The sequence below is a fragment of the Haemorhous mexicanus genome, chromosome 6 (assembly GCF_027477595.1).
Source record: "Haemorhous mexicanus isolate bHaeMex1 chromosome 6, bHaeMex1.pri, whole genome shotgun sequence".
NCBI lineage: Eukaryota > Metazoa > Chordata > Aves > Passeriformes > Fringillidae > Haemorhous > Haemorhous mexicanus.
The window spans coordinates 36,109,366-36,135,626 of NC_082346.1; the positions used below are offsets into that span (position 1 = coordinate 36,109,366).

Genomic DNA, 26,261 nt, shown 5'->3' on the forward strand with positions numbered 1-26,261 from the left:
AACATCAATTTAAAAAGTCACATGGTGAAATTGATCTAAAAGAATGTTCAAAAATGAACTGAACATTTTATCTTTCTATCCTATAAGATAAACATACAATAACAATAGAAAAGAACTGACAAACAGTTATGTGCAATCTACAGCAAAATGCTGTCCGGATCAAATTAGCTTCTGATCCACCAGAGATCTATTTCTTTTACTAAAAGGTTCATACAGGTTAGGCATTAGGGATGTATGGTATTCAACATCTATGGATAAAATGAATTCAAGAAAAACTTACCTAGTAAGCAGAGTAATTTAACAGTTGACAGTACTTGCCAACAAGAAATTTTTGAGATTACGATCACAGGGATCACATTTAAGCCTGAAAAGAAAGATGGCAGAAAAGGCAGTTCATACTGGATATGGTTCTGCTGCAATTTGAATCCAAGGGATTGCTTCTCTGTGTGTAGAAGAATTCTACCTTTATAGCTTTATTCTTATAGGGTAATTAAAATTGCTTGTGCTTTGATTAAAAAAAAAAAAATCAATAAAATTAGATAGCCAAAAGAAGATATTAACAACTTGAGAATAAGCATTTCATAGGAATGCAAAGTAAATTACCAGGATTCTTTTTAACCTACACAGCCTTTAGGTAGGGCGCTAATTTCAAGCGATAGCAATTATTTTTTGGAATTTGCTTAGACAGGAAATGCTTTAACCTAGTTTCCACTACTTCTCTTTTAATTACAGTACTCTAGAGAAAATTTTTATCACTATAGAAGAAAATAATTTTTATTCAGTTTTGCTAAGATTTAATATAATTTTACTAGAGTGAAATATAAAAACCTAACTCAAGAACAATTCATATTTCGAATAGAGAACTCAAATAATCCAAACACAGTTTTCATCACAGTAAAGTATTTAATGACAAAAATCAGGGTTTCCAGTAGTGAGTCAAGAGAGCAGGTCCCACTTTTTTTTTTCTCTCCCCAGAATGGCACAAAATAATTTCTACATCTTTGAGAACTTCCAAGGAATTGGTTACAATAGATATCAGCAAGTATTACAATTCTGGCAAATCATGGCAAAACCTACCTACCTTTAAGATCAGTTTTAAGAGCACACATTTTTGCTAATATTTCACATAATACACAACTTTTGCTAGACACAAAAGTAACCTTTTAAGACAGTTTGCAGTACAGCAGTCAAGTCTAACAATACATTAGTTTTATTCTGTTCAGAACTTTAAAAAGATAAAGAAACTAATGATATTGTTACAATTTACAAATACATTCTTTCATATGAAACATTAACCTGAATCATAGTATATGTTATGTACATGACTATCTAATAATACTAGGTTCTATACACTACAAGCTAAGTTCCAGAAGGAAACAGCAATGCTCTAAGATTTACCTTTGGATAAACATTTATACACCTTGATTTTTCTTCCTAAAAACTACCAAACCTTGTAGTTTAATGAACAGAAAGAAAAAAGTAAACAGACAAACCATTTTTCCTTCATTCAGAAGACTTAGGTTACCTAAAGTTCCCTCAGTAAATGGCTTTTGATGGTTGGATTAAAGTCCTGAGTTATGATAAAAACCATACACCTAACTAGAAGATAAGGAACAAGCCAAAATGCTGAAAAACTCAGGTGGGACTAAAACAATGTTTTAGTACACTTCAGCTCACAAGAGGTCTGGAACTTAGCAGTGCAATTATGATCATGTCCTGTCCAGCTGATATTGATGTAAACACTTGAAAATATGTCTTTTAATCTAAATTTAGACAATTATTTTGAGGTTTATCTGACCTGGGTTTTAGGTATTTCTTCTAACTATTTGCAAGTGTAGAGGACTGGCTTGATGACAGCAGCTCAGAATCTACTTCCTTCTCTCAAGAGAAAGACTTGTGAGGTTAGCAAAAGAATATAGTTTTAAAAGAATGGAAAATATGACAAGAAGATAGCTATGTGGTAAAAAATGTTCTCCCTGACTGACCTATAATCCATCTTAAAAAAAAAAAAATAGCCTAACATTTTGTATCTAGCAGAAGTTTAATTTTGGTTTGAAAAACAGAGACTTTTTCCCTGGGTAACTGCAGAAATACCCAGTCATTACAATAGCATTCAGACATTCCCAGGGCAAGCATTACTTACACATAGCTCAACAGAGTGTTCAGAACTTGTGTTAACAATGAACTTGTTCTGATTTATAACAGAAGTGGCCAAATTCCCTTTCAGTAGGTGCTAGATTTGGTAAGTGTAGGAGCTGGTGCTAAATAGAGCTAAATGATCCTCTGGTACTACACAAATGACCCATGCTCTCAACTCCCAGTGTGAAATTAAATAATAAGCTTCATACAAAACTGTTTAAATTACAGAAAAAAAGAAGCCAAACCAAAACAGATGTTAAGTTTGAATGCAATCAGCTAACTAGACAGTGTCCTTAGTTCAAATGAGAATACTTTCCTAAAGGCGAGCAAATTTTTACGAAATGGGCATTTCCATTAAATTTTCAGTTATTTCAGCTTGCAGTAAGTAAAATATTCTCAATTACTACTGTAGCTTTTATCTCTCTTACAAGCACTGCTCTGAGGATTTTAGACTGTTGTGTCATTAATAATTCAAAAATCATATTCTACAATGAATACAGTACATTCACATAATGCCAGCTTTTCTCTGGTAAGATGAGGGCAAAAATGAAGAGCAGGCATTTTCAGAAGATGAAGGCTGTACCTTCTGCAAGAATTTATCTTCTAGTTTACTGGCTTAAAAAAGAAAAAAAACAACATATTTTTCGCCTTTTTTTTTTCCTTTTCATTCTTGTAGCAGATTAGATCATCTTAAAAATGTTAAGGAAACAGCTGTGAAGGAAAAAGGTAACCTACTTATTTTTGTAAGAGAAATACGGTGCATATATTGCATATAATGAATACAGATGAAGTAGAGTCATCCTTCCAGGGATAACATATTGAAAGCTGAGACTCAAACTAGAAATTGATTCTAGTGTACCAAGACATGCTTTTCTGAAAGCCTCTACATTAAAAAAAATCAGACAACTTGCTAACAGAGAAGTCATTAAAATCAGACACATTTCTGAAGTGTTCCAAAAACTGTAGAATTTATGAAAAACAGATGTCTTGAAAATAGTGCACTCTCATCTTCCCGGGCCTTTGCATTCTCATTTTCAGGGGCCTTTAGGAACACAATCACAGGTAGAAAGAAATGCTATTTTATACCAAGATTGCTGAATTGTAGATTGTGTTTGAGGCACAGCTATGTGCGTATAGATGTAAAAATTATTTTTTTCCTCTATTTTGAAACCTCAAGCATACATTCTCTAGGTTTCAGCATACTATTCAAATAATCAGTCTGAAAGTGAAAATAGGAACATGTAAAATGCTGATATGAATGAAATTCAGATATGCACTTCTGAATGCTGGTGCACATGCAACGCTTCCTACATTAGAAGAAAATTTTTTTCTGTTTCCCAGGACAAAGCAGTTTGTCCTCCACTATAGCTACAACCCCAGATGTTTAATTCTAACATTCATTCACATTCTCCTGATGCTACATTAAATAAAGAAAATTATACCCCTTCTTTGGATTTTATTTCCACACACATGTCCACGATCAGTTCCATCTTTCTTTTTGGGCAAGAATATTACTATTTTAATCCTGATCAGCTTGTCATTTGGTCCTTTTTCAATGTCTGCTTTCACTCCTGTAACAACTGAAATACAGGTAGAAAGTACCGCAGGACTGTGTAGCAATATTAAAAAAGAGGAACAGAAGGAAGTCAGAAAAGTAGAAACGCAACACTTTTTCCTGCACAGAAACTGAAAGAATGCATCTCCACTGAACGGGAAGGAAAAAGCACACAGAAGACTGACTCTCCTGTAAAAGTTGCTGATTGTAGCCTTTTCAGCTTCTCTTGAGAAGATTTCAACTTTGGGCAGTATCTCAGCATTTGTGCTTCATGGCAAGCTGAAAAAAGAAAGAAAAATATTTAATTAAAGAGATATTGCTGAGAATGACAGCTGTATCAACCTAATGTGGCTAGTCTGGATAAGAAGAGTTTGTGAGACAAATTCTTCAAAAGATGCCTGAAATCCATTAACTTCTTTGCATAGACATATACAGTCATTCCCCTTCCTGGGACACACAGGCAAAGCCTCTCTCTGCCATGCTGAGGAGGCAGGATTTATCTGCTTTCCCAGCTCTGTTTCCCAATGTTCCATTATTTTGCTATCTGTGAGGAAGGCTAGAGCAAGACACCAGAAACAAAGACATGCTCAGAAGAATAGTAATTTTGACCCAATGATTTTGATTATTAACTACAATCAGAAATTCCAGACAAGTAATTTAAGACACCTATTCAGGAGCTCTGCCACTACAAAATGATGAAAAATAAAGGACTGATTGCCTTTCCACCTCTGTGATTACCAATTATTTCCATTTCAAATAATTCAAAAATGCACTTAACTGGGAATGAGAGGGAGAAGAAAGAGATGAAGCAAGTTAAAACCTGTATAAAATGCACAGAGAAATGGACTTTGCAAACCAAGCAGAGAGCTTAGGGTTAGGTTCTGTTTAATAAAAAAATGCTATCTGTAGGTAATAGCATGCTAACAAAGCTGAGATGAGTGAACTGTCTGGGAAATCACCTAGAAAACAGAACTGGTAGCAGCAGTTAAAATTCACTCACTTGCTAATGGTGAAATGATGACCAATAAATGGCTCAAACTAAACTGACATAAACCTTTGATACTCAAGGATATGGTTACAAATACGCTTTTAAAAGAAATTAATATTTGTAATGATATACTAGAATTGCATTTAAGCACAAAAGAATTTAAACCAACACTCTTGCTTCCTTCCCCAAACAGAATTTTTTTTTAAATGTGTCTTTTGCAGGAAGCTCTGAGAAGTTTTTATTTTATAGAATTTATAACTTTGAGATCCTGTGCAGTCACCAACAAATGGAAGGGATTTTTTAGAGGCAAAGAAGGTGAAGAAGGTGTCACAGAGAGGATTTGATACCTACCCTGAGCTAAGTTCAAGCCTTTATACAACAAAGTATAGATACATACTTTCATTCAACAAACTCTGACAGCCAAATATCTGACTTTATCCTATTGAAATCTTACCTTATGTGCAGTTTCTGCAAACTGCTGAGCACTGTTTTTCAGCTCCTCTGTCTTTTCTTCCGCACGACCTAGCCTTTCCCCACGCTCATTCAAGGCCTGACTTGCCTTCTGTACTGCACTTGTCACACTGTCTGCTGCTGAATGGAGTATGCTGTTCCCTGCAACACCAAAAGAAGTCATTAGAGTACTCAAGTATATATATGCTTTGAAATAAATACAATTAAGCTAATTTATAATGTTCTAGAGCTGGTTTGCCATCTGGACTGGCCTCACTTCACTATAATCTCTCTTAAGGTGTTTGTAGAGAACAATGAAATCTCCCCTGAGCCTCCTTGAGACTAAACAAGCCCAGCTCCCTCAGCTGTTCCTCAAAAGACAAGTTCCCTAGACCTCTCAGAGCCTTGCTGCCCTTCACTGGACACACTCCAGTACTTGAATGTCCTTTTTTCAGTGAGGGGCCCAAGACCGAATTTGGTACTCGAGGTGTGGCCTCACCAGTGCTGAGTGCAGAGCAATGGTCACTTCCCTGGTCCTGCTGGCCACACGATTGCTGATACAGCCAAGATGCCACTGGCCTTCTTGGCCACCCGGGCCCAGAGCTGGCTCACACTCAGCCTGCTCTTGACCAGCACCCCCAGGCCCCTTTCTGCTGGACAGCCACTCTTGCCCAGCCTGTAACACTGCCTGGGATTGCTGCGACCCAAGAGCAGGACCTGGCACTTGGCCGCAGTGAACCTCATGCTGCTGTCCTCAGCCCAACGACTGAGTCTGTCCAGGTCCCTCTGCAGAGCCTTCCTTCCCTCCAGAGATCAACACTCCCACCCATCTTGGTATCACCTGTAAATCTACTGAGGGTGCCCTCAATCCCCACATCCAGATCATCAATAAAGAGGTTAAACAGAACTGGCACCAAGACTGAGCCCTGGAGAACACTGCTAGCGACGGGTCACCAACTGGATTTACACCAGTAAATTCACCCCAACTCTCTGGGCCTGGACATCCACCCACATTTTTATCCACCAAGGAGTTCACCCATCCAAGCTGCAAGCAGCCAGCTGATCTAGAAGAATGCTGTGGTAGATGGTGTCAAGCACTTTACTGAGTCTAGAGAAACAACATCCACAGCTTTCCCCTTATCTACTGAACAGGTCACTTTGTCATAGAAGGACGTCAGCAGAGTTAAGCAGCACCTTCCTCTCATAAATCCATGTTGGTTGGGCTTGATCCCCTAGTTGTCCTGGCTGTCCTCATTTTTTCCACAGCATTAAAACCAAATATAATGCTCTTAAATGAATTATTCTGGTAAAGGTATGAAACAAATTCAACACAGTAAAAGTGAGCACTACAGCAAATCTGCTGTTAAACTCTGTTGTTCTTACTAGCATACAGAGACAAGTGAAAACAGACAAACACACTACTTTTATCATTTATCTGAGGAAGTGTACTTACTTCAAAAATATTCTCAGGTTGAAAAATCAAACCCAAACATTAATTTAAAGGACAACTTTGCTACTAGTTTGTTGTAGTTTAGCCCCAGCCAGCAACCAAGCACCATACAGCCCCTTGCTCACTCTCCCACCAGCAGGACCAGGGAGAGAACTAGAAAGGTAAAAATTAGAAAACTGATGGGGTGAGATAGAGACAGTTTAATAGAGAAAGCCAAAGCTAAGCACTAAAGTAAACCAAAACAAGGAATTAATTCACTCCTTCCCATGGGCAGGTAGGGGTTCAGCCATCTCCAGGAGAGCAGGCACCCATCACACAGTAACAGTTCCTCATGAAAACAAATGTGATTACCCCAAACTTCCTCCCCTTCCTCCTTCTTCCTCTCACTTTATGTAATGAGTGTGATGTCATATCATCTGGAATATCCCTTTGGTCAGTTGTCCAAGCTGTGTCTCCCCCTACCTCCTCCCATGCAGGCCCAACTTCCATGCCAGCATGGCCAGTATGAAAGCAGAAAAGGCCTTGGTTCTGTGCAAGCCCAGCTCAGCAATAACAAAAATATCTCCATATTATCAACCCCATGTGTCGTGGTTTGAGGGGAAATGGTTTTTTTTGGGATGGTGTGGTCACGCCAATCGGTGTCCAGATTTTAACCCCCTGTGTTCTCAGAGGCGTATCCATGCCCTCAGTGGACAAACCAGGTGCCAATATTAAAATCTGGACACCGATTGGCGTGACCACACCATCCCAAAAAAAAACCATTTCAAACCACGACACCATGTTCAGCACAAATCTATCATATTGCCCTGTACCAGCCACTGCGAAAAAAATTAACACAGCTGAAACTAGAATACAGTTTCATTAGTAAAAAGACGAACAAACAATCCTTTCAGACTCAGGTTTCAAATAATAATCCTTTCTTTAGAAAGGCCAAACAAACAATGAATAGTGAAGCTAAAGGCTGCCCTGAGTAGCCTGTGAAGCACAGTACAAGCTGCATGTGCAGGAATTCCTGACATAAAGAAAACTGCCTTACAGTTTTAAGCTAAAACTCAACTAGTATTAAACTATGGAGGTGAGGGAGAGACTTAAGAACCTACACAAAGTGACTCACAGCTGATGAGTCAATATGAGAAATAGCTGTAAAAGAACTTCCTGGCCTCCTAAATATCAATATTGTTATTTTTTGCACATCAGGAGTTAAAAAAAAAAAAAAGGTAGATGTGGAACTGCTACAGGTTTGGGTTTTTTTCCTATTGTTGCATTTAGAATAGGAATATAATTGCTGGCACTCTTGTTGAAGAGATTAATATCTAACAATACTGTGAGCTGGAACTTTGCAGAGACAGAAATTAATCTTTGCAAGTGATCTCCCTTCAGAAACTGAGGAGTTTGATTGTAAAACCAAACAACTTCACATCCTGCACACTTTCTTACTTTAAAACTTTTCAGTCAATTGCTATTTTGTTCATAATTTTTTTAAGGAGATTATTATTTTGGCTTCTGTTAAGGAAGCTTTTCAAATAAACACACGTACTGAGCAACACCGCACTGGAAATAGTTTTCCTTTTTTGGTGGTGTGATCTAATGGCTTTGGCCTCTTGTAGAGTGTTAGTTTTCTAGGACAAGAGTTTTAAAAGCTTCCAACACTGAATTAAATCTGTTTTTTACAAGATCACAAAGCCTCTGCTGGGTTCAAGAAAAGCAGGTTACATGGATAAACTTATAAAACTAAGCATCTTCCAAAGTCTTAAAATGTGCTGGGGAGCAGACTTTAACACATTGCTGACCTTTTGTCATGCCAATAAGAAACTACAGAACAAAAATATTTTTCATTTTCTATGCTCCTAAAAATATTCCTTATTTTCTATACTCCTAAAACTATTTGTAGATTTGTGGCCAAAGATTGCTATCTATTACTCTACATTATTTTCAGCAAAGAAGAATGAACTTGAAAGTTTGGCACAGTGACAGTAACTGTTTTTCCCTCTAGCTAACACAATATTGTGTTCTCTCCAGGTAAGATCTGCTGTATTTTCTCATGGGCAGTGACTTGCAGAGAAGTTGCTATTCTGAGACTGTTCCTAAGAACTACTTCTGGAGTATCCTTACCAATGGAATGTCAGTAAAACAATAAAAAAAAAAATCTGCTCTCATCTATGAGCAACTCAGAAACCCACATGTCAGTAGTCTATGGAATTTCATCAGTGTATTTCTAGAACATGTGTAGGTGGTTGCTGGTATGACTGACTATGCCTCATCCCTGTATTAGTATCACTGCAGGAATAGCAACACTTGCATAGGACATATTGGAAAATCATTCATATGAATAAATAATCTACAACTTGCAAAACTTTTAAGCTGTTCTTCAGGAGGTAACTACTCTGATTCAAAACATCCTGAGAGATGTTTTCCATGTTGATGGATTCCTACTGGATCATCTGTTCTCCACGTCAGTTTCAGTGTGGTGAGTGCCGCAGTGACTTCCTTTAGGATTTCAGTAAAGCTTCTCATACTGTCTTTCACAGTATCCTTCTAGAAAAATGTCCAGCACACAGCTGGATAAAAACATCATATGATGGAGGAGCAACTGGCTCATGGCTCAGGTGCAAAGGTTTACAGTGAATCAGGTGACATCAGGCTGGTGATCTGTCACTAGTGGGGTTCTGCAGGGCCCAATTTTCAACATCTTCAAAAAGGACTTGGAAGCAGAATCAGATGTATACTAAGTTTTCAGACAATACTAAATTGGGAGGAGTTGTTGACTCCCATCACGGCAGAGAGGCCCTGCAGAAAGACCTTGACAAACTAGAAGGCCATGTAATCACCAGCCATGAAATTCAACAAAGGAAAGTGCTGGATTCTGCACTTGGGATGAAGCAACCCCGGATTCATGTACAGACTGAGGAACAAGATGCTGGAGAGCAGTGCCATGGTCAATGTCAAGTTGAATTTGAGTCAGCAGTGCCCTGGCAGCCAGGAGGGCCAACCCTGTCCTGGTGGGCATCAGGCACAGCACCACCAGCCGAGCAAGGGAGGGGATTGTCCCACTCTGCTTACCTCGAGTCCTGTGTGCAGTTTTTGGCACCACAACACTCAAAGGATGTAAAGCTATTGGAGAGTGTCCAAAGAAAGACTACAAAGGTGGTGAAGGATCTAGAGGAGAAGCCATACGAGGAGTGGCTGAGGTCACCTGTCTTGTTCACCCTGAAGGAGACTGAGGGCAGAACTCACAGCACTCTACAACTTCTCCTGAGGGGAGGAGGAGGTGCAGGCACTGACTTCTTCAGTTTATTTTGGATATTAGAAAAAGGTTTTTTACCCAGAGGGTGGTTGGGCAGGCTCCCTGGGCAGTGGTCACAGCACCAGCCAGACAGAGCTCAAGCAGCATTTGGACAATGCTCTCAGGCACATGGTGTGACTCCTGGGGTGTCCTGTGCAGAGCCAGGAGCTAAACTTTGATGACCCTTGTAGGTCCCTTCCAACTCAGGATATTCTACAATTCAAGCTGTATCAAAAGGCTCTTACACCCCAAGAAGTCAGCTTTAGCACTTTTATCGTGCACAATGAAAAATACTTTTTTTAGCCACCATAACCAATACCTGAAAGATACAGGAACACTGTCATAATCAAGCAGGCAAAGAAACTAATTGGTCTCTAGAGATACCATTATTTAGATTGCATCATTTGTTTTATCACACATTCATAAAAGGTTCATCACATTCTCTATTAGCCATATCAAATATATTTCAGCTCAATGCAGAGATTTATCTTTAGATTAGTGATCAGACTCTACAGTGACTGATTTGCTAACACCAGTATTCAATTTTAATTGGACATGCATTAATAAAACATTTAGCAACTACCTACTTCTGAGAAGGAAATAAATGCAGTTAGCTTTGATTATTTGTAATTAGTATTCTTGCTGTTACTGTTCATTTTCTAATTGTTGTTTTCAGTAAATTTTTCTTAACTCAACCCCTAATCTTTGCCTTTTGTGCTTTCTGCTGGAGGGGGAGGGAAAGTGAATGCTGTCACAGTTTTGGTTAGAGCACTAGAGAGAGGAATACCATTCCTAAACCACAATGTTGCTGTAACAGACAAAATACAAGACTAATTACATCTTGCACTGATCTGATCTGAATGCTGTTTATGTTTCAAGAAAACTTCTGAAGATGTTAACAAAAATCAATGGACATTTATGAAAATTACAAAAATGCAAGAATCAGAAGAAGTTTCCAATAAAATTTTTAGAGCAACATAAATATACAGTGATACTTAACTAGTATATTTTCCAAGTCTACAATACCATTTGTGGCTTTGGGGTTTTCTTGAGTCAAAGAGTATCTTTGCACGTATCCTGACTAAATTATTTCCATAAACTTCTCTAAAAAAAGAACCAGCCCTACTTTTAGCTCAAACAGTATCATCTCCAACATATCAAATATATCTGGATAATTTCTGCTGTTTCAACTCCCATATTTAAATATATGCAAACCAGAAACACAGAAATGAAAGAAAATCAACACAGCCTGAAACACAGCAGACAATTAGCTGACAAAAAGGTGACAGCAGCAAAGGAACAGAATGACTTCTGCAGACCATAGGAAATAAAATTTAATTAAGTAAGTTGTGAAAATGAGGTCTTAAAAAAAAACCAAACAAAAAAATCCCCCCAAAACATGACAAAATAAATTACCTGAATAACCTTAAGGGTTCAACAGTTCAGTATTTTTATTGCTTAGCAAACACAGTGTATTCTCATTTCTCAGTGTGGCTTGCAAAATCTTAGATCTAGAAACAGCTGTATTACAAAAAAACCAACCCTTGTTATGGTTCTGCAAGGCACTAGAAAAATTTCTGCTGTTGGCAGTTAAGCAGGACAAGCTTTCCTGCTACAGTCATAAGAAAAAGAAGTTTTATTTCTGATGCTCGTGTCTTTTTATGTTAAGCAGTGATATAGGGGTCATCAGAGTAAAACAAAAAAGATTTTTTTCATTGATGCGGTATCTTGATAACTAAAATACCTCCTGCTCTCTTGAGATTTTCTTTTATTCAGTACTCCACAGCAACGATATCATGTAAACTATTCATACTTTTGAACAGCTCACTAATTAGAGTCAAATTTCAAGCAGTAGAATCTGAAAAATTACTTTAGCATTATCTTTGCATCATTCTATTATAGGAATTTGTCTCTGATCATTACTCTGGTTGAAATGTTGTTAATCTTGGGGTGGGGGCAAGGTATGTGGATCATGCTGTTTCTTTTACTGCATTTTCAGCAAATTTATTATTTTCAAGCAAAAATCTTCTTATAGATATATCCCAACAAATTAAAATCAGTATTAAAATACATTCCATCATGACGATTAATATTAAATGAGGGGATTGGGCTTCTAGCCCAATAAGGGACCTCTGATCTCCAGAGGGAAGATAATGGGAAAAACTCCACCTGTGAAGATCCAAATGTGAAAAAACTTTGTATGTAATAACTTTGAAAACCCTGATGCGAGAAAGTCTGATTTGTTCTCTAGAAAGGGTAATTTTCTTGGGGAGTATAAAGTCAACAATGTCCAAAAATCTTACTGTGCAGTGACATTTACCCATTATGACAGTTCTGTGTTAAAGAGGCTTACTCTGGAAAAGTTCTGGAATTCAGCAGGATCTCATATTACAGCCAAGAAGCAGAATGTGTAATTAAAACAAAGACCAGCTATGCACCATGGCAAGCTTCTGTTTGTGAATGAGCTGACAAATTTAAATATTCATCTTAAATGCTGCTTCCCTGGGGTCACAAGTGAGAGCTGTGAGAGCTGTGAACACTGAAAAAACTTGCAAACTTTGCTGATTTTGATCAGCTTATAGGTAAAATAACTGGAAATGGGACAACTCCCATGTCAATTTTTACTGACATTGATGTCATTCTATAAAGAAAAAATGTGAGGGTTTTTTTGGTTAAATCCTTCCGGCCATTTCTGCCACAAGCAAAATGCTGTACTTACTACATTTCTTCATGACCACAAGCTGAAATATTCAAACAAGTTTGATTAAAAATCTGAATATTTTCCATAGGGAATATTCAGAATGATGAAACAGATTTCATATAGAACAAGAAAATTCCCCAACCAGTGACTACTATGAAGATTTATACTTAATATTTAAAAGGAAAAAAATTTGTTTTTAATGAAAGCTTATGGTACAAATGATGGAAAAAGAATCAGTCACCACCCAACACTCACCATTGGCATAATGCTCAGCTAGTCCCTGAGCAATATCTACCTTGGAAAAGGCAGCTTCCCTACCAGTTTTATTGCTGAGCGTGCTGTTACATGGCGTGGAGCATCTCCTTGGTCAGTTGGGGTAAGCTTCCTTGTTTGTGTCCCCTCCCAGGCCATTTGCTGGGGGACAAGGCAGAAGGAAGAGACCATGAAGGTCTTGACACTGTGTAAGCACACCTCACCTAAAACACTGGTGTGTTACCAACACAGTTTTGGTCAGAAATTTAAAATACAACACTGTGTCGGCTGTTATGCAGAAAAATGAGCTCCATCCCAGCCAAAACCAAAAGAAAGCCTAACACACTTTTCCCTGTCAAGGCAGTCCAAAGTGTCAACACATCTCCTGATGCAATTTTGTTGTTTTGTTTCAAATTGAATTCACCGAAGTACTGACATTTCTTTTAGGGTGGGTAGGAGATTTAGACAGCAACACGCCCTGAAAATGAACCACAGGATTCTTCTAAACAAAGGTAGTTCCTGCAGACATTGTGTCAATACTATTGATTGAGCTTCTGCCTAAGTAGTGTTAATTATTACTGAGAAACATAATGCATTAACCTGCTACAATGGAGGCATGGAACAGAGTGTATTTGTCAACAGATTCATATTCCTTCATCAGGTAAGTGACTTTGAAAATTCTGTGTTTGCTACTCAAGCAGCCTATTCAAAATCACCAACTTCTATTACCACATACACTGAAAATAAAGTTATGGTTCATGAGTAAGAAGGAAGACTGAGTAAGAACTGGTCAAGGTCAGGATGAAATCAGTCAAGAGCAATGGCTACAAAACATCAAATGAAAAATGCAGCAGCATCTGACCTGAGAGCGACTGGCTGTGCCAGCCTTTCCTCAGGGTAATCCAGGAGCTATATGTTTACAAGCAATATTTCAGCACCATCCCAATCACCTAAGATTGGTATGACTGACATATGTTTATGCCTGAATAGTTTTGCTGCTAATTATGCACATTGCTCTCATCTGTTTCAATAAAAACCAGCTTGAACATTGCTCTTATAGACAGCATTTTACAAAAACCCAATCTCTTCTTCCATCTCCAAACTGTACTGAATCACTGAAAACAACACTTTAGAATGAAGCAAGTGACCACAGAAAGCTCAAGGGGCAATTACAGGTTTTGGTGATCTGAAAGTTTCTCCTGGTCTGTGTCAAGGTTCAGGTGACTCCCATGTATTAGCCATATTCACCAATCAAAATCATACATTTTGTTGGAAGAATGTATTATGCCATAAAAAAATAAGTTAAGAACTGCTCATTACTGCTACACAGCACTGAAGACATGAAGGCAAACCTCTTCTACTACTAAGACTGTCATGAAACTGCTCACAATAACAAACAACTTAGTTTGGAATGATACCCAAGAAACACCACAGTAATTATAAAGGATTAAGTGTAATACTAAGCATCTAACTCAGGATGCCACAGTATTTCAACATCCACATATTTAGATGGATGAAGTTTCAACCGATGGTGGCACTTGACACATCCATTAGCTGCCTCTCCTTGCTGAGCACATTTGTTTTGTTGAAATCATCATTACAAGAGCATTAAATTTCCTAGACTAACATTAAGCCAAGGCTTTCCATCACATCTGTAACACAACAGCTGATTATAAAGGTCCACAGCACGAACATGTTATTCCCCTCCTTCTTCATCCCTGTTACCTCCCTGCCAACTGTTACACATCCTTTCATGCCTATTAGTGCTGTGCTGACAGCCTTGGTCAAAAGCTCTCTTGAATAAAAGAGGGAGAGCTACTAAAAAGACTCAAAGAGAAAAAACCATCTCTCTCTGATGTCTCTTAAACACCCATGTGAAAGCCTTATTAAACAGCTTGAGATAATACATAGAAGATTATAGAAACAGTAATTCTGTGATTGAAATCCTGTAAGATTATACACTCTTACAACTTAATGAATTCCACACAAATGGAATGTTTTCTAGGTATAATTTCAATATTTAAATGATGATCCAGAAAGGACACCTAAGTGATTTGAAAGACAGAACATTTATAAAAAGTACAATCTTCACTGTATTTCCAGCTTTGAAAGCTTGAATCTGAACTTAAATCTAAACATCAACTTTTCAACTTATCTTTCAAAGATAACTTACTTCCCAACTTATATTTGATCCATAAAATCTAGAAGTCTCACAGCCTGGACAGCATGATTGACATGGACTTCCACTTTCTTTGAAAGTAAACAAAACACTTCTCTAAGTCTTTGCACCTGAATCTAGAAAGTTTATGGCCTTCAAAAAGCATTAGTTATCAAGTCTGGGAACTATTTTGATGTAAGTGGTACATATTCTGTACTTAATTTAGTCTTTACCAATCATGCAACATTAAGAGTCATTGTACTCCCAGGGGACACAATCAATGGCTCCACCTTGGTAAAAATCTTATTCTACCCTGAAAAGTAATCCAGGTTTCAGAGTAAGAAGCGATCTCAAATTTAAACTGGTTACAGTATATTCCCCTATTCCCATGTAAGCTAGGCAATTTCTTCTGACACATCTGAATCTTTTAATACCCATCAATACCAAAAGGGGCCAGAAACAGATGTAATATAAAAAGGTGGGCAAATATTGCATATTATGTTGATGGAAAGAGACTTGGAAATTCATCTAATCCGGTATTTTGTCCAAAGCATGTAAGACAGAAAAAGGAAGAAAAAACCCAAACCCAGTATATTACAATCACTTTTTAAACCTTGGTAAAACTATTCAGATTTTGACCCCATACTTTTCAGTCTTCCTGATTTGCAACATAGTAACATAGAATATTTTATATTGTAGCATGTTCTAATACAATCCTAGTTTGTAACTTCATTGCTTCTGAACATTCTCCACATAGGCACACGATTTATTTTTGTGTATCTGAAATCTTGTACTTTTAGCTCCAAAGGAGAGCAAATTTATCTCAACTCTTACATGAAGAAAAAGCAGATTTTATTCCTGATAGCAGTTAAATTATACCTATAACACTGGGAGTTAAACAGAGGCTTGCAAGTTATTTCTAACAATAACAAAGAACACCTTGTGCATCACAACATTATACTTTTAAAAAGGTCCTACCAATTACAGAGGATGTACGAGGCAAAATGATCATCCTGACTGTTCAGCATCTTCATTAGCAAGAAACAAAACAAGATAAGCCTTATTGACAACAGAGAAAAATTTCTTCCTCTGCTCTCATTAGCCATGTCAGCTCCTTAGATTTGCAAGGTACATTTTAAGATGGGGAAAAAAAAAACTGTAGAGCAATCACAGTATCCAGGTACTCAACAGCAAACTAATAGAGAGCTGAAGTTCACAGTGAATGAAGAGAAGTCTGCTATGGTCCCAGAAGGGGGATAAGGGAGTCTGAAAGACTTTAATTTGTCTAAAGTGAAAGCATATGCTACTAAAAACCTGTCCAGGCCAGCAATGATTCTCCAAAGGGGCAGCCTTAAGTCAACACTGTAGGGAACTTCAGACTCTGTAGCTTCCTGACCAAATCAATAACTAGTTTTAAAGCACCACATTAGCACCAGTCTTAAAGGAGAAGGAAGGAGGGGAAAAGGAAACAGAAAGAACAGTGTTTATATAGGTGTGCAAACTGAGGGCATGTACTGATTAGCAGAAACAGCACCTGGCCAAGGTGGTCATTTTGTATCTCTGCCAAACCTAAATAAAAGCAAACATGGAAAAAACCCATTTGACGTTAGTGGTCTGGAAGTGGAGAGAGAACAGAAAATGTTATACAGATCCATCAACTATATATTATTTTAATGAAGAAAAATATGTAATGCAATAAAGTCCACAGTGAGTGAAGGTGATGTACATCCAATCTGTTTTGCATTTTATGAGTGAGTTTAAATACTGTGAAGAGAGAGACAGAAAAACCAATAAATTACCTACTTAGAAAATTACTATCATGCCACAGTGGGCCTTCTGAAACAATCCTTTTGCAAATAATTCTGAAAAATCCAACACTTAGAACTAAGTCATCATCAAGACAACATATTCTGTTCCATTTCTTAATATTTTATATTAAACAATAATGCTAATCCTTAAATATCAAGTCATTGCAACTAAATTCTGTGAGATATTTTTCAAATGGCTTAAGTAGCCTGGAAGACATTTTCCCCTGCTACCTAGACAGATGGTCTATAGTTCTATATTTTATATTTACCTCTTCAATGCCAGAAATCTAAAGAGCTAGAAAGCTGGGTTAGGAACAAGAAATAGAAAAGCAATTCGATTTTACATTTCCAATAGTTCTGAAGTCATTATGAACATGCATAATCACCTTTCCACATCAGAGGTCAGCTAGATGAAAGGAAGTTTTATATAGGATGAAAAAACTCTGGTCTTGCTTGGTTACACACAAAGGCGACGAGAAAATAGCCTTCACCAATCAAGTAATGTTCAGCAGCACCAAACAGAACTGGCACCCATCTCATTTTAGGCAAAAACTGATGAATTCCAAAATGCTGTAAAATATATATTCAAACCTAGCCTATGTTTTATCCATACAAAAAATGCATCTGTGTAAGTATAAATACAGTGAGTATGTGTAAATTGGACTTGTACCTTCAAAATGTATCAAAACCACTAAACTAATGAAGCTAGGTGAGGTGAAACAGTGAAAGATATCTTAGTAAAAGAAATCAGGGTAAAACTGGCAGGGAACAGCTCTGCCACTATGATCATAAATTACATTCAAGATAAATTCCACCTCTGGGTAAAAAGTGCCTCAAGAAGTCCTTGAGGTGGGCTGACAGGACTGACAAACCGAGTGTGTCATAACTCAGGTGTGCTAAGACCAATCCTGAGTAAAGAAGAAAAACATCAACCTTCAGCCTACCTATCATCAACTTTCTACGGGAAAGCACAGAAAATACCAGCTACCTGCAGAGAGCATTTGAAACATGTTGCAAGCTTTTTATCAATACCATCATTAGTTTATGAGTCCAGGTGTGGGAACTCAGTACATATTTCAGATAACTGACTTTTGTTGTTAGTGGGGTTTTTTTGTTTGTTCTTTAATTTTTTGGGGGACAAATTCATTTCTATCTGAATGTGAATGTCTGCAAGAGTAGTATGTTCAAATACACACTTTTTTCAGTGCCTGCCAGGTGAGAACTGAAAGGAACAACCAACTACCAGGAATTTGACAGGAGGGAGGGCAACAATTGTCTTTTTTCTTATCCTAATTCACAGAATCATATAATGGCCTGGGTTGGAAGAAACCTTAAAGATGATCTATTTCCAAACCCCCACCATGGACAGGGATGCCACCCACTAGATCAGGATGCTCGGGACAAATTCTAGCACAAGTTTTCGTTGGTCTCCTTTGGTCAGTCTTTAACCTTGCTGTGTATGGTAAAGACCACTATATGCTTAGCAGGTCTCAAATGTGGTAAGCCAAAATGAGTAATACTGGATGGAAAAAACACTCAAATACTGTATGGAAAAAGTACTCACTACCATTCTCACATTGGCATTTTATTCTTGGAGGAAAAATAGCGATTCATTAATAACTCCTGCAGGGTGTCCTACAGAAAAGATCACAAAGATAAAGATGCCATCATTTCCAAGAATATTTTGATTAATTCAGCAGAACAATTGTTAAATATCAATATGTAGAGGTAGGACAAAGCTTAAAACCAAATGCATTTCTAATATGCATCTAAAGGTGGCAGCAAATGTTTGTTCTTTATTCTAGGGCCAGAGTTAATCCCTAAAGAGCTTCAGTCGCTGTATCTCAAGGTTCTATTCAGAAAGGAAAGTCAAATGCATCCTCAATGTCAGTTTAGTGCTATGTCACGAATCAAGCTGTTCCAATGAACACAACCTCTAAGGGATGAAATTTCTGCACACCAGCCATCTCCAACTTTGCTTTGCAAAAGCAATACAAACTGACTAACATGGCCACCAAATAACATAACACAAAGATACTCCAAATTAAACACATTCCAGTATCAGAACCTGTATGTTATAAATTTACACAAGGGGAAATAACAGTCAAAAAAAGGCCTCTAGCCCCAAAGCCTGCCTTTCTTCTCCACCATAACATCCAGAAAGCATGTAAGCTACGGAGAGGGCTCACCTAAATTCTAAACAAAAGACAAACCTGAAATATTTAGTTTTAGACACTAGTAGGAGGAATCTTGTTAGAGTCTGCCTAAACTTGAATTTTTTCTTTGTTCTCAGAATTAGCATCCACACCTCCAGTCAGTTCTCATTTTTGCTGCAAGTACTGATGTCATTAATCAAGTTACAGAAAATAGTTTAGCCTATTTAACTCTGCAAACTATAATTACAAGACACACAAATGAAAATAAGGCAAAAAATGATTCTGCAGAAGGAGAGTCAGTGGCAGAGCTCTGGTCTATAGGGAGAAGTGTGTGTGTCTGTGTCTGTGTGTGAGAGGGAAAGGAGGTAAAAGGAAGAAGGCCATGAAGAGGGTCTGGAGTTCCACAGGAACACCCTTATTTACTTAAAGCTAAGCTCCTAAGCACTTCCTGCAGAAACAGGAGCAGTGCAAGTTTCACTTTCTCCACTCTTATTGTTTAGGAAGGAATAAGGTTCAATTAGATAAGTGGGTTTGTAAACAAGCCCTTCAAGTTCTTTCATCCGTAGTTCCACTTAGGAAAAACTGTTCTTGGTGGCAATTTTTATTTTTGAAAAAATGCTTTAGCTACAAGATACACATTACACATATGATGGGCATATATATATATATAAAAAAATTACTTAAAAAATCATGTGGGTGCATGCATATATATTCTAATAATTTATTTTTTTTAAAAATTGTAGAGTATTAGAAGTTAAACTGTCAAAACATCAAAAAGAAAAAGTATTAATTTCACATGCCCAGAAAGTTCACAAGAATATCACTTTATCACTTATGCTGCCTTGGCTGAGGGGATGAAGTGACAAGCCTCATCTCGAAATCTGACTGTACTAAGATCTAAGTATGATTTGAATATACTGCTTTGATTAGTTAGCAAAGAACACCAACATGTTAGCAACAACAAAAAACCCAAGTTGTAAATTCTCAACTGGATGTAATATAGTTCAAACTATATTCTCAGGTCTATGTTCTTTGATTTGTTTAGCTACATTTGGACCTTACTTTCAGTAGTCAGGATGAATTTGAGCTTGACAACACATTTCAGCATATATTCCAGAAAATATCTCTTGGTATTTCAGGTTTTGGACTAAATGGGTTTTGATACAAACAGCTGGCTCAGTAAAGCTGACACACAGCAAGTCACTGAAATTTAGGGTCAACTATTACTTGGTTTACAGTTTGTACAGGTTCTGTCAAATTTAAACCTACCCACAGGGAGTTTATCACCCAGTGTGAGGAACAAGCTGATAGTGTGAAGAACAGCAGAAGCATTGCATCCACGAGCAGATTTATTAGTTCCTATGTCTATATGCAGCACTATGTGTGTACATACACAGACCAGACTTGTGCCCAGTCAGAATGATGTGCAAGGAATATGGAAATGGTCACCATCTGCTGTCAGAGGATTACTGAACACTCCCACTTTATCTAGGAAGTTATGAAAGGGAGAATGTGGGTGTGCTTCATGGGACATGGTAGGGTCTAGTGTGTGTTGAAAAAGTAAAAGTTAAGCATATATTTATGAACCTCAGTAGCAATTTTTTTCCACTCCGATGACGCTTGTTCAGGATAAGGTTAATACTGGGTCAGTTAAATCAGGAACTCAATTTTGGACAGGTCAAGCTTAGAAGAAGAATACAAGTTCAAAGGCAAAATATGTTGTGCTTTATTAATAACAACTTATTTGCAGGAAGGAAGGAAGTGAGAAAAATCAGCAAACAGATACCCAACATGAGACTTTACATATGAAATAGAAAAATTTTAGAGTATATCTTCACCACTAATGCAGCTCCCTCCTCACCACCACACGAAGAAGAAAACAAAGAAATTCTATTCACATGGAAAAGAGAAGAATGAGAAAAGACACAAGAAATTTTGCACATTTTTTCTTAGTTTGAGAAGACACTAAAAGAAAACTATTGATTGACAAAGTTATCTGCATCTGTTATCAGTTTCAGTAGCTAAAACAAAAGGAATGAAACGGTAACAGAAGAGTGTGAAGTGGTGCTTGGTGGAGAAATGCTGAAGCCTAGAAGTTTACTGCTAAGTTAGAATGTTCAGACCCATGATTTCAAGATGTCATTAGGCTGCAAGCTTATCTAAACACAGAATAAATCACATGCAAACAATTTCATGTCCAACTCCAAAGCATTAAGCTTTGATTCACTTACCTCCCATAATTTTAGACTGGCAGTTGATAAATTCCGGCTTCTTGTCTGTAAGGTATCGCTGACAAGTGTGATGCAAAACCTGAAAGAATGTGCATTTTTCTGAAGCTGTGTTTGCTACCCATTGGTCAAATGCATTTTCAAATAGTAAATCGAATTCTGGGGAATCCTAGAAGAAAAAAAATAGACTGTTATTATTTCTGTTTTAAAAATTATTTGGAGAAAGATATTTTTTAAAACTCACTGTGTTGCAAAAAGCAGAAAGGTCATGCAACCAATAACCATCCTGGTATTACTGCATATTTTTGAATGAAAAAGACCAAACAGGCAGGAAGGTTTTTTTACTGTTATTTTTAATGAGGAATAGTCAGCTATGACAAAAATATTAAAAAAAAATTAGATAAAAAAATTAAAAGCCAAATTCTCGTAAGAAATCATTGCTATCTTCAGATATATAGTTATTTGTGTTCTCTATATTATGCAAGCATTTGTGTCTCTCAACAAAAAATCTATGGTCACATTATGTTATAGAAAACGTAGATCTGCTCTCCATGCTCAACCAAACAAATAAGCTAAGTCCTAAGCAAACAACAAGTCCAAGTTATTGTATTTAATGCATTTTCATGAAGAGTTGGAAAGGACTCAGAATAACATGAGCAAAAGGCCACTCCCAGAACAAATCACAGTGCAGCCTAAGACCAGATGCGACTGCCAAAATAAAATGATTTTGTGCAAGAAGTCATGCTATACATTTAGTATTTGTGAAACATTGTTTTGCAATCTAATCTAGTAAATGTCGTTTACCAAGTGATAACACTGAGAATTCACAGTGAGATGAGTTTGAAGGAAACATTTCTAAGCTTAAGAGCTTGGTAGGACTTTCAATCTGTTATGTACATAGCTGCATAGCAGATGCTGTAAAAGGACCTAAAACTCTTATCCATTATCTCTTTGTCATTTCACTTGCTTTCACAGTTCCTTTACCCACAGAAAATATAATTCCACTCCTTACATTTCATAGGGCAGTGGCCAAGGGCTTCTTTTTGTACCAAGTCGTTAGGTAGTAACTAGACTTGGCACTAAGGACTTAGGTACTAACCAAGACTTGGGTAGTGACAGAATTTGGTGCACCATACTTAAGATGCTTATCAGAGCACAACTTTGAAGAAACAAGGGAGCTAGTCACAAAAATATTTTGCTATAAAAACAATACAAAATCACTTGAGCCACATTTTTAACTTCTAATTATGTTGTTTTAGTACTGGGGAATTGCATTCATAGCTCAAGGTGAGCTGCACAGCCCAAACAAAAGGAATAATTCCACAGCTATTCAAGATAGGGTTAATTTGTTTTATTTTATTTTTGGTATTTTTTAATTTAAATCAGTGTTCACTTGCCATTTGCAGATAAAGGACACTACCACATTTTCTAGCACAAGATAAGGAATGCCGAAATATCTGAGGAAAGGACTGTCCTAGGAAAAAATGCAGGATTCACAAGATTTTACAAACTTGAATCTCAGCAACCTCCTCTGTACACACTTCTACCTATTTCTCTATCTCACAGCACAGCTGCATGTCAAAGTACACCCCAAGAGGCTTAAAGCTGAAGCAAACAAGGCTCTTACTCTGCTCTTTACAAAGAAAAGAAAAAGCAGTAAGGAAAGTATGGAAAGACAAGAAGAAAAAATCCATACGGCTGAGTTTTAGCCTCCTCCCATGTTTCCCATTAAAATTTACTTCACATATTCCACTTAACTACTTTTTTTAAGAATTTGCACTTAAACCTGTATCTTGTATTTTCAGATACCCTTTGAATAGAAAGAATGCCTGGTTCCCAAATCAGTTACATAACAGCTCCATTTCCATTTTCTAGGAAACTGTTCAAACTCACCCGATTAGGGTCTATACCATTGACCTGGCGAAGCTGCTCGAGCATCCACTGCGTTCTCCTGACAAACGACGTGGAGCCTTCAAATTGCTTCACCTTTGTAATAGATGCTTGAGCTGGTTTCTTGTTTGTCACTGAACATATAGAAAAACATATAACTGAAATGGGCTTTGTGATTCCGGAACATGCTGTTTATTTCACTTATCAGTAGCTGTTTTGCTGGTGTATTTTCTACAGTGTCTCACGAAGCAAATACATGTCACTGATTCTGACAGCAGAATGCATTATCTTTCCAGGATAACATACTGAAAAGCATATTCCTTATTGCCAGAATGGTGGTATGATGCCAAACAAGCTGTTTAGTACTCAAAATTGGATATATTTTAGCCATTATCGACTTAAGTTACCAACATCCTGTAAAAAACCCCAGCACTACAACAAAGGTCTTTGCATTTCATTCTTACAATCACAGAATCACAGAATGGCCTGGATTTGAAGGGGCCTTAAAGATCATTCAGTTCCTATCTCCCTGCCATGGTCAGGGACACCTGTCACTAGACCAGGTTGCTCAGAGTTCCATCCAGTCTGTTCTAAACCACCTTTCCACCTTTCCAGGCAACCTCTCCCAGCGCCTTACCACCCTCCCAAGTAAAGACCTTTTAACCTAAATCTACTCTCCTACAGTGTGAAGCCATTTCCCTTTGTCCTATCATGACATGCTCTTGTAAAAAGTCCCTTTCCAGATTTCTTGTAGGCTCTCAGGTACTGGAAGGCTGCAATTAGGTCATTTCAAAAAACCCAATTCTCTCAGACTTTCCTCACAGGAGAGGTGCACCATCAATTACCTTACTATTCCCTTTCCCCATGCTAATTTGCTTAAGTTTCTAGTATTCAGCACTGAGTATCAATAATTTCTCTCTCATCTTCTCAATTTAGGAAAACAGAGAAGGAAAACAAACCCCAACCATATGACCATGCAAGTATATGCACCTTATTAAAAAAACCTGTTAATTTAGACTGAATTTCATATTGCTGATTGAAAAAAAACAAAGTGTTTCTCCAGTCTTTTCACAACATGGTACATGTAGGTCATGCCTGCATAACACCAGAAACATTAGTGACATTTGATTGCCAGCCAAGAGGAACAGGTATATGTACTTACTACATAGTAAATCCATTAAGTCAGACAATAGTCTGTGAAAAACACAGGTACAAGAATTAAGGAACTAAAGTTTGTTTGACACCTTCCCTTCCAAATTTTAGGTACCACAAACAACAACCATGAATAAGAATTATATTACTTATTATAAACAAAATGTATGTTAAAAACCACACAAAAGAAGACAGGTCTGATTTTGGAAAAGAATAAAAAAGGCAATACAATGCTCAAATTACTGTATCATTAAGTCAGAATCATGTTTTCAAAGAGTACTTAAGGCTAACTTTTCAACAGCAGGAAAACTGACTTCCTGCATTAGATATTTTCTCTAAACAAATATTCGTTTAATCAGTGTAACTCCATGAAAGTTCTATGAGCAGCTTTGGACATTTTCTGTAGTCAAATGTATTTTATTTACATGTCACTTATCTGTTGCTGTATGTTAAGCCGCTCCCAAACACATTTCCACCTTCTGTGAAGAAATAATTTATAATCATTGTATTGCATAATCTACTAAAGCTGGTGTGTCATCTATTTTTTTCCTACCTAAACTCTTTCCAAAAATAATTTTACCCATATGGTCCACCAAATAAGAGTATTATTGGAAAAGTTGCTTTTCTCTGCTTTTAGATGCTGGCAGTCAAAGAGAGCATCTAAAATAATTAAGACTTACACAGCAAGATTGCTTATTTTTATATATCCATTTGCCCAGATAACCAGGAAAACTAAAAGGCTTCCCACTCTGAAAAAGTATGCTGCAAGCACTTCTGCACCCAGGGATACAGTTGAACACTAAGTAAATACTGATGTAATACCTTATCATTCCATGAAGTTAAAAAGTTAATTTTGATTCTTAGGATGAAAATTTAAAAATGCACAGATCAGTGTCTTGTTGTTAAATGTACTTTGAAATACATTAGCAAAAGCAGATTAATATGAAAAGCTCTCTTCAGTATCTCAGATTGAGATGTTTTCAGTTCTGAGTGTGTCTGTGAAAGTCCAAACATCCTTATGAGAACTAAATGTGATAAACAGAAAATTCATTCCAAGGAATTTTTAGTGGGGAAAAAGAAAAAAAAGAGATATAAGCATTCCACAAGGGAGATAATTGTTTTTAAGAAGCTACCTTGGAATAGAAAGCATAGCTAGACTCAGTATATTGATCAGCCTATTGACAAGAATGTAGTAAACAAATTGCCAGAAATCTCATTGACAGTGGAAGCACTGAGAGCCAAACTGGTGCATGGTGAAGTAGGTGATTTAGAACCTTACATCAAATGGTACAGAACACAGAAGATCAATGTAGTATCAGAAAGGTAGCAGCAAAATTAGACCAGAACGACTACTGAAATGCAAAGCCTGCTATAACTAAGAAGCGAGCTTAGTATTAAAGATTCATTGTTTGCTCCATGGCCCATGCATCCAGGTGTAACAAACCAAATAAAGCAGGGGTGTCAGGAAATGTATCTATACTTACAGGGTATATAGGTTGTATTTCTACTTGAACCTACACAATAGTGAGTGCGAAACAAACTAAAACTGTACAAGTTTATGTGCCTATCTTCCCTAAATTTACACTCTGTATGTATTCAAACACTTGACAGCATTCTACTAGACCAAGTTTCACATATCTTCTACAAATCAGTACTAACTGAAGGCTATTTAATAGTGGCTCAACTTTTATAGCCTGTGGATTATTCTCTTTCCATGCAAAATGGGCAATGACCTACTACTAAATGAGCTATGTATTAAAAAGAAAAAAATGTGCCTACTATATGTAAGTCACAGATATAATTAACACTAGCAGCTCTGCAAAACAAAGGGTTTGACACCAGGAAGGACTAGATGTTTTTCTCCCTCAGAGTCTCACGGCTAACCAATCACGAAATGTATAGCCTTAAACTTTAATAAAAGGACTTTCCTATTGTTCTGAAGGCTTCCACATGACATACATTCAAGTGCTCTTGAAAACAGGGCATTATTCTTTCAAGGTGAGAATATAAAATTTTACAGATGATATTTAAACACTAAATGTCTATTCTCA

At 37.2% G+C, this 26,261-nt stretch overlaps 1 protein-coding gene across 6 annotated transcripts in view; it reads right to left on the reverse strand.

Moving 5' to 3' along the window:
- Window positions 1-883: 883 nt before the first annotated feature.
- The window catches only part of STXBP6 (syntaxin binding protein 6), a 94,580-nt gene continuing 69,202 nt past the window's right edge, over window positions 884-26,261 (reverse strand). For 5 of the 6 annotated variants that reach the window (XM_059849834.1, XM_059849830.1, XM_059849831.1 and 2 more), the window contains 4 exons: window positions 23,062-23,192; window positions 21,172-21,337; window positions 5,137-5,294; window positions 884-3,973 (listed from right to left, as the gene is read on the reverse strand). In XM_059849834.1, coding sequence (XP_059705817.1) covers window positions 3,950-3,973; window positions 5,137-5,294; window positions 21,172-21,337; window positions 23,062-23,192 — 479 coding nt within the window. In that variant the 3' untranslated portion in view covers window positions 884-3,949. Of the gene's footprint in view, window positions 3,974-5,136; window positions 5,295-18,348; window positions 18,420-21,171; window positions 21,338-23,061; window positions 23,193-26,261 lie in introns of those variants that run through there. The other variant, XM_059849836.1, reaches the window with a different exon arrangement.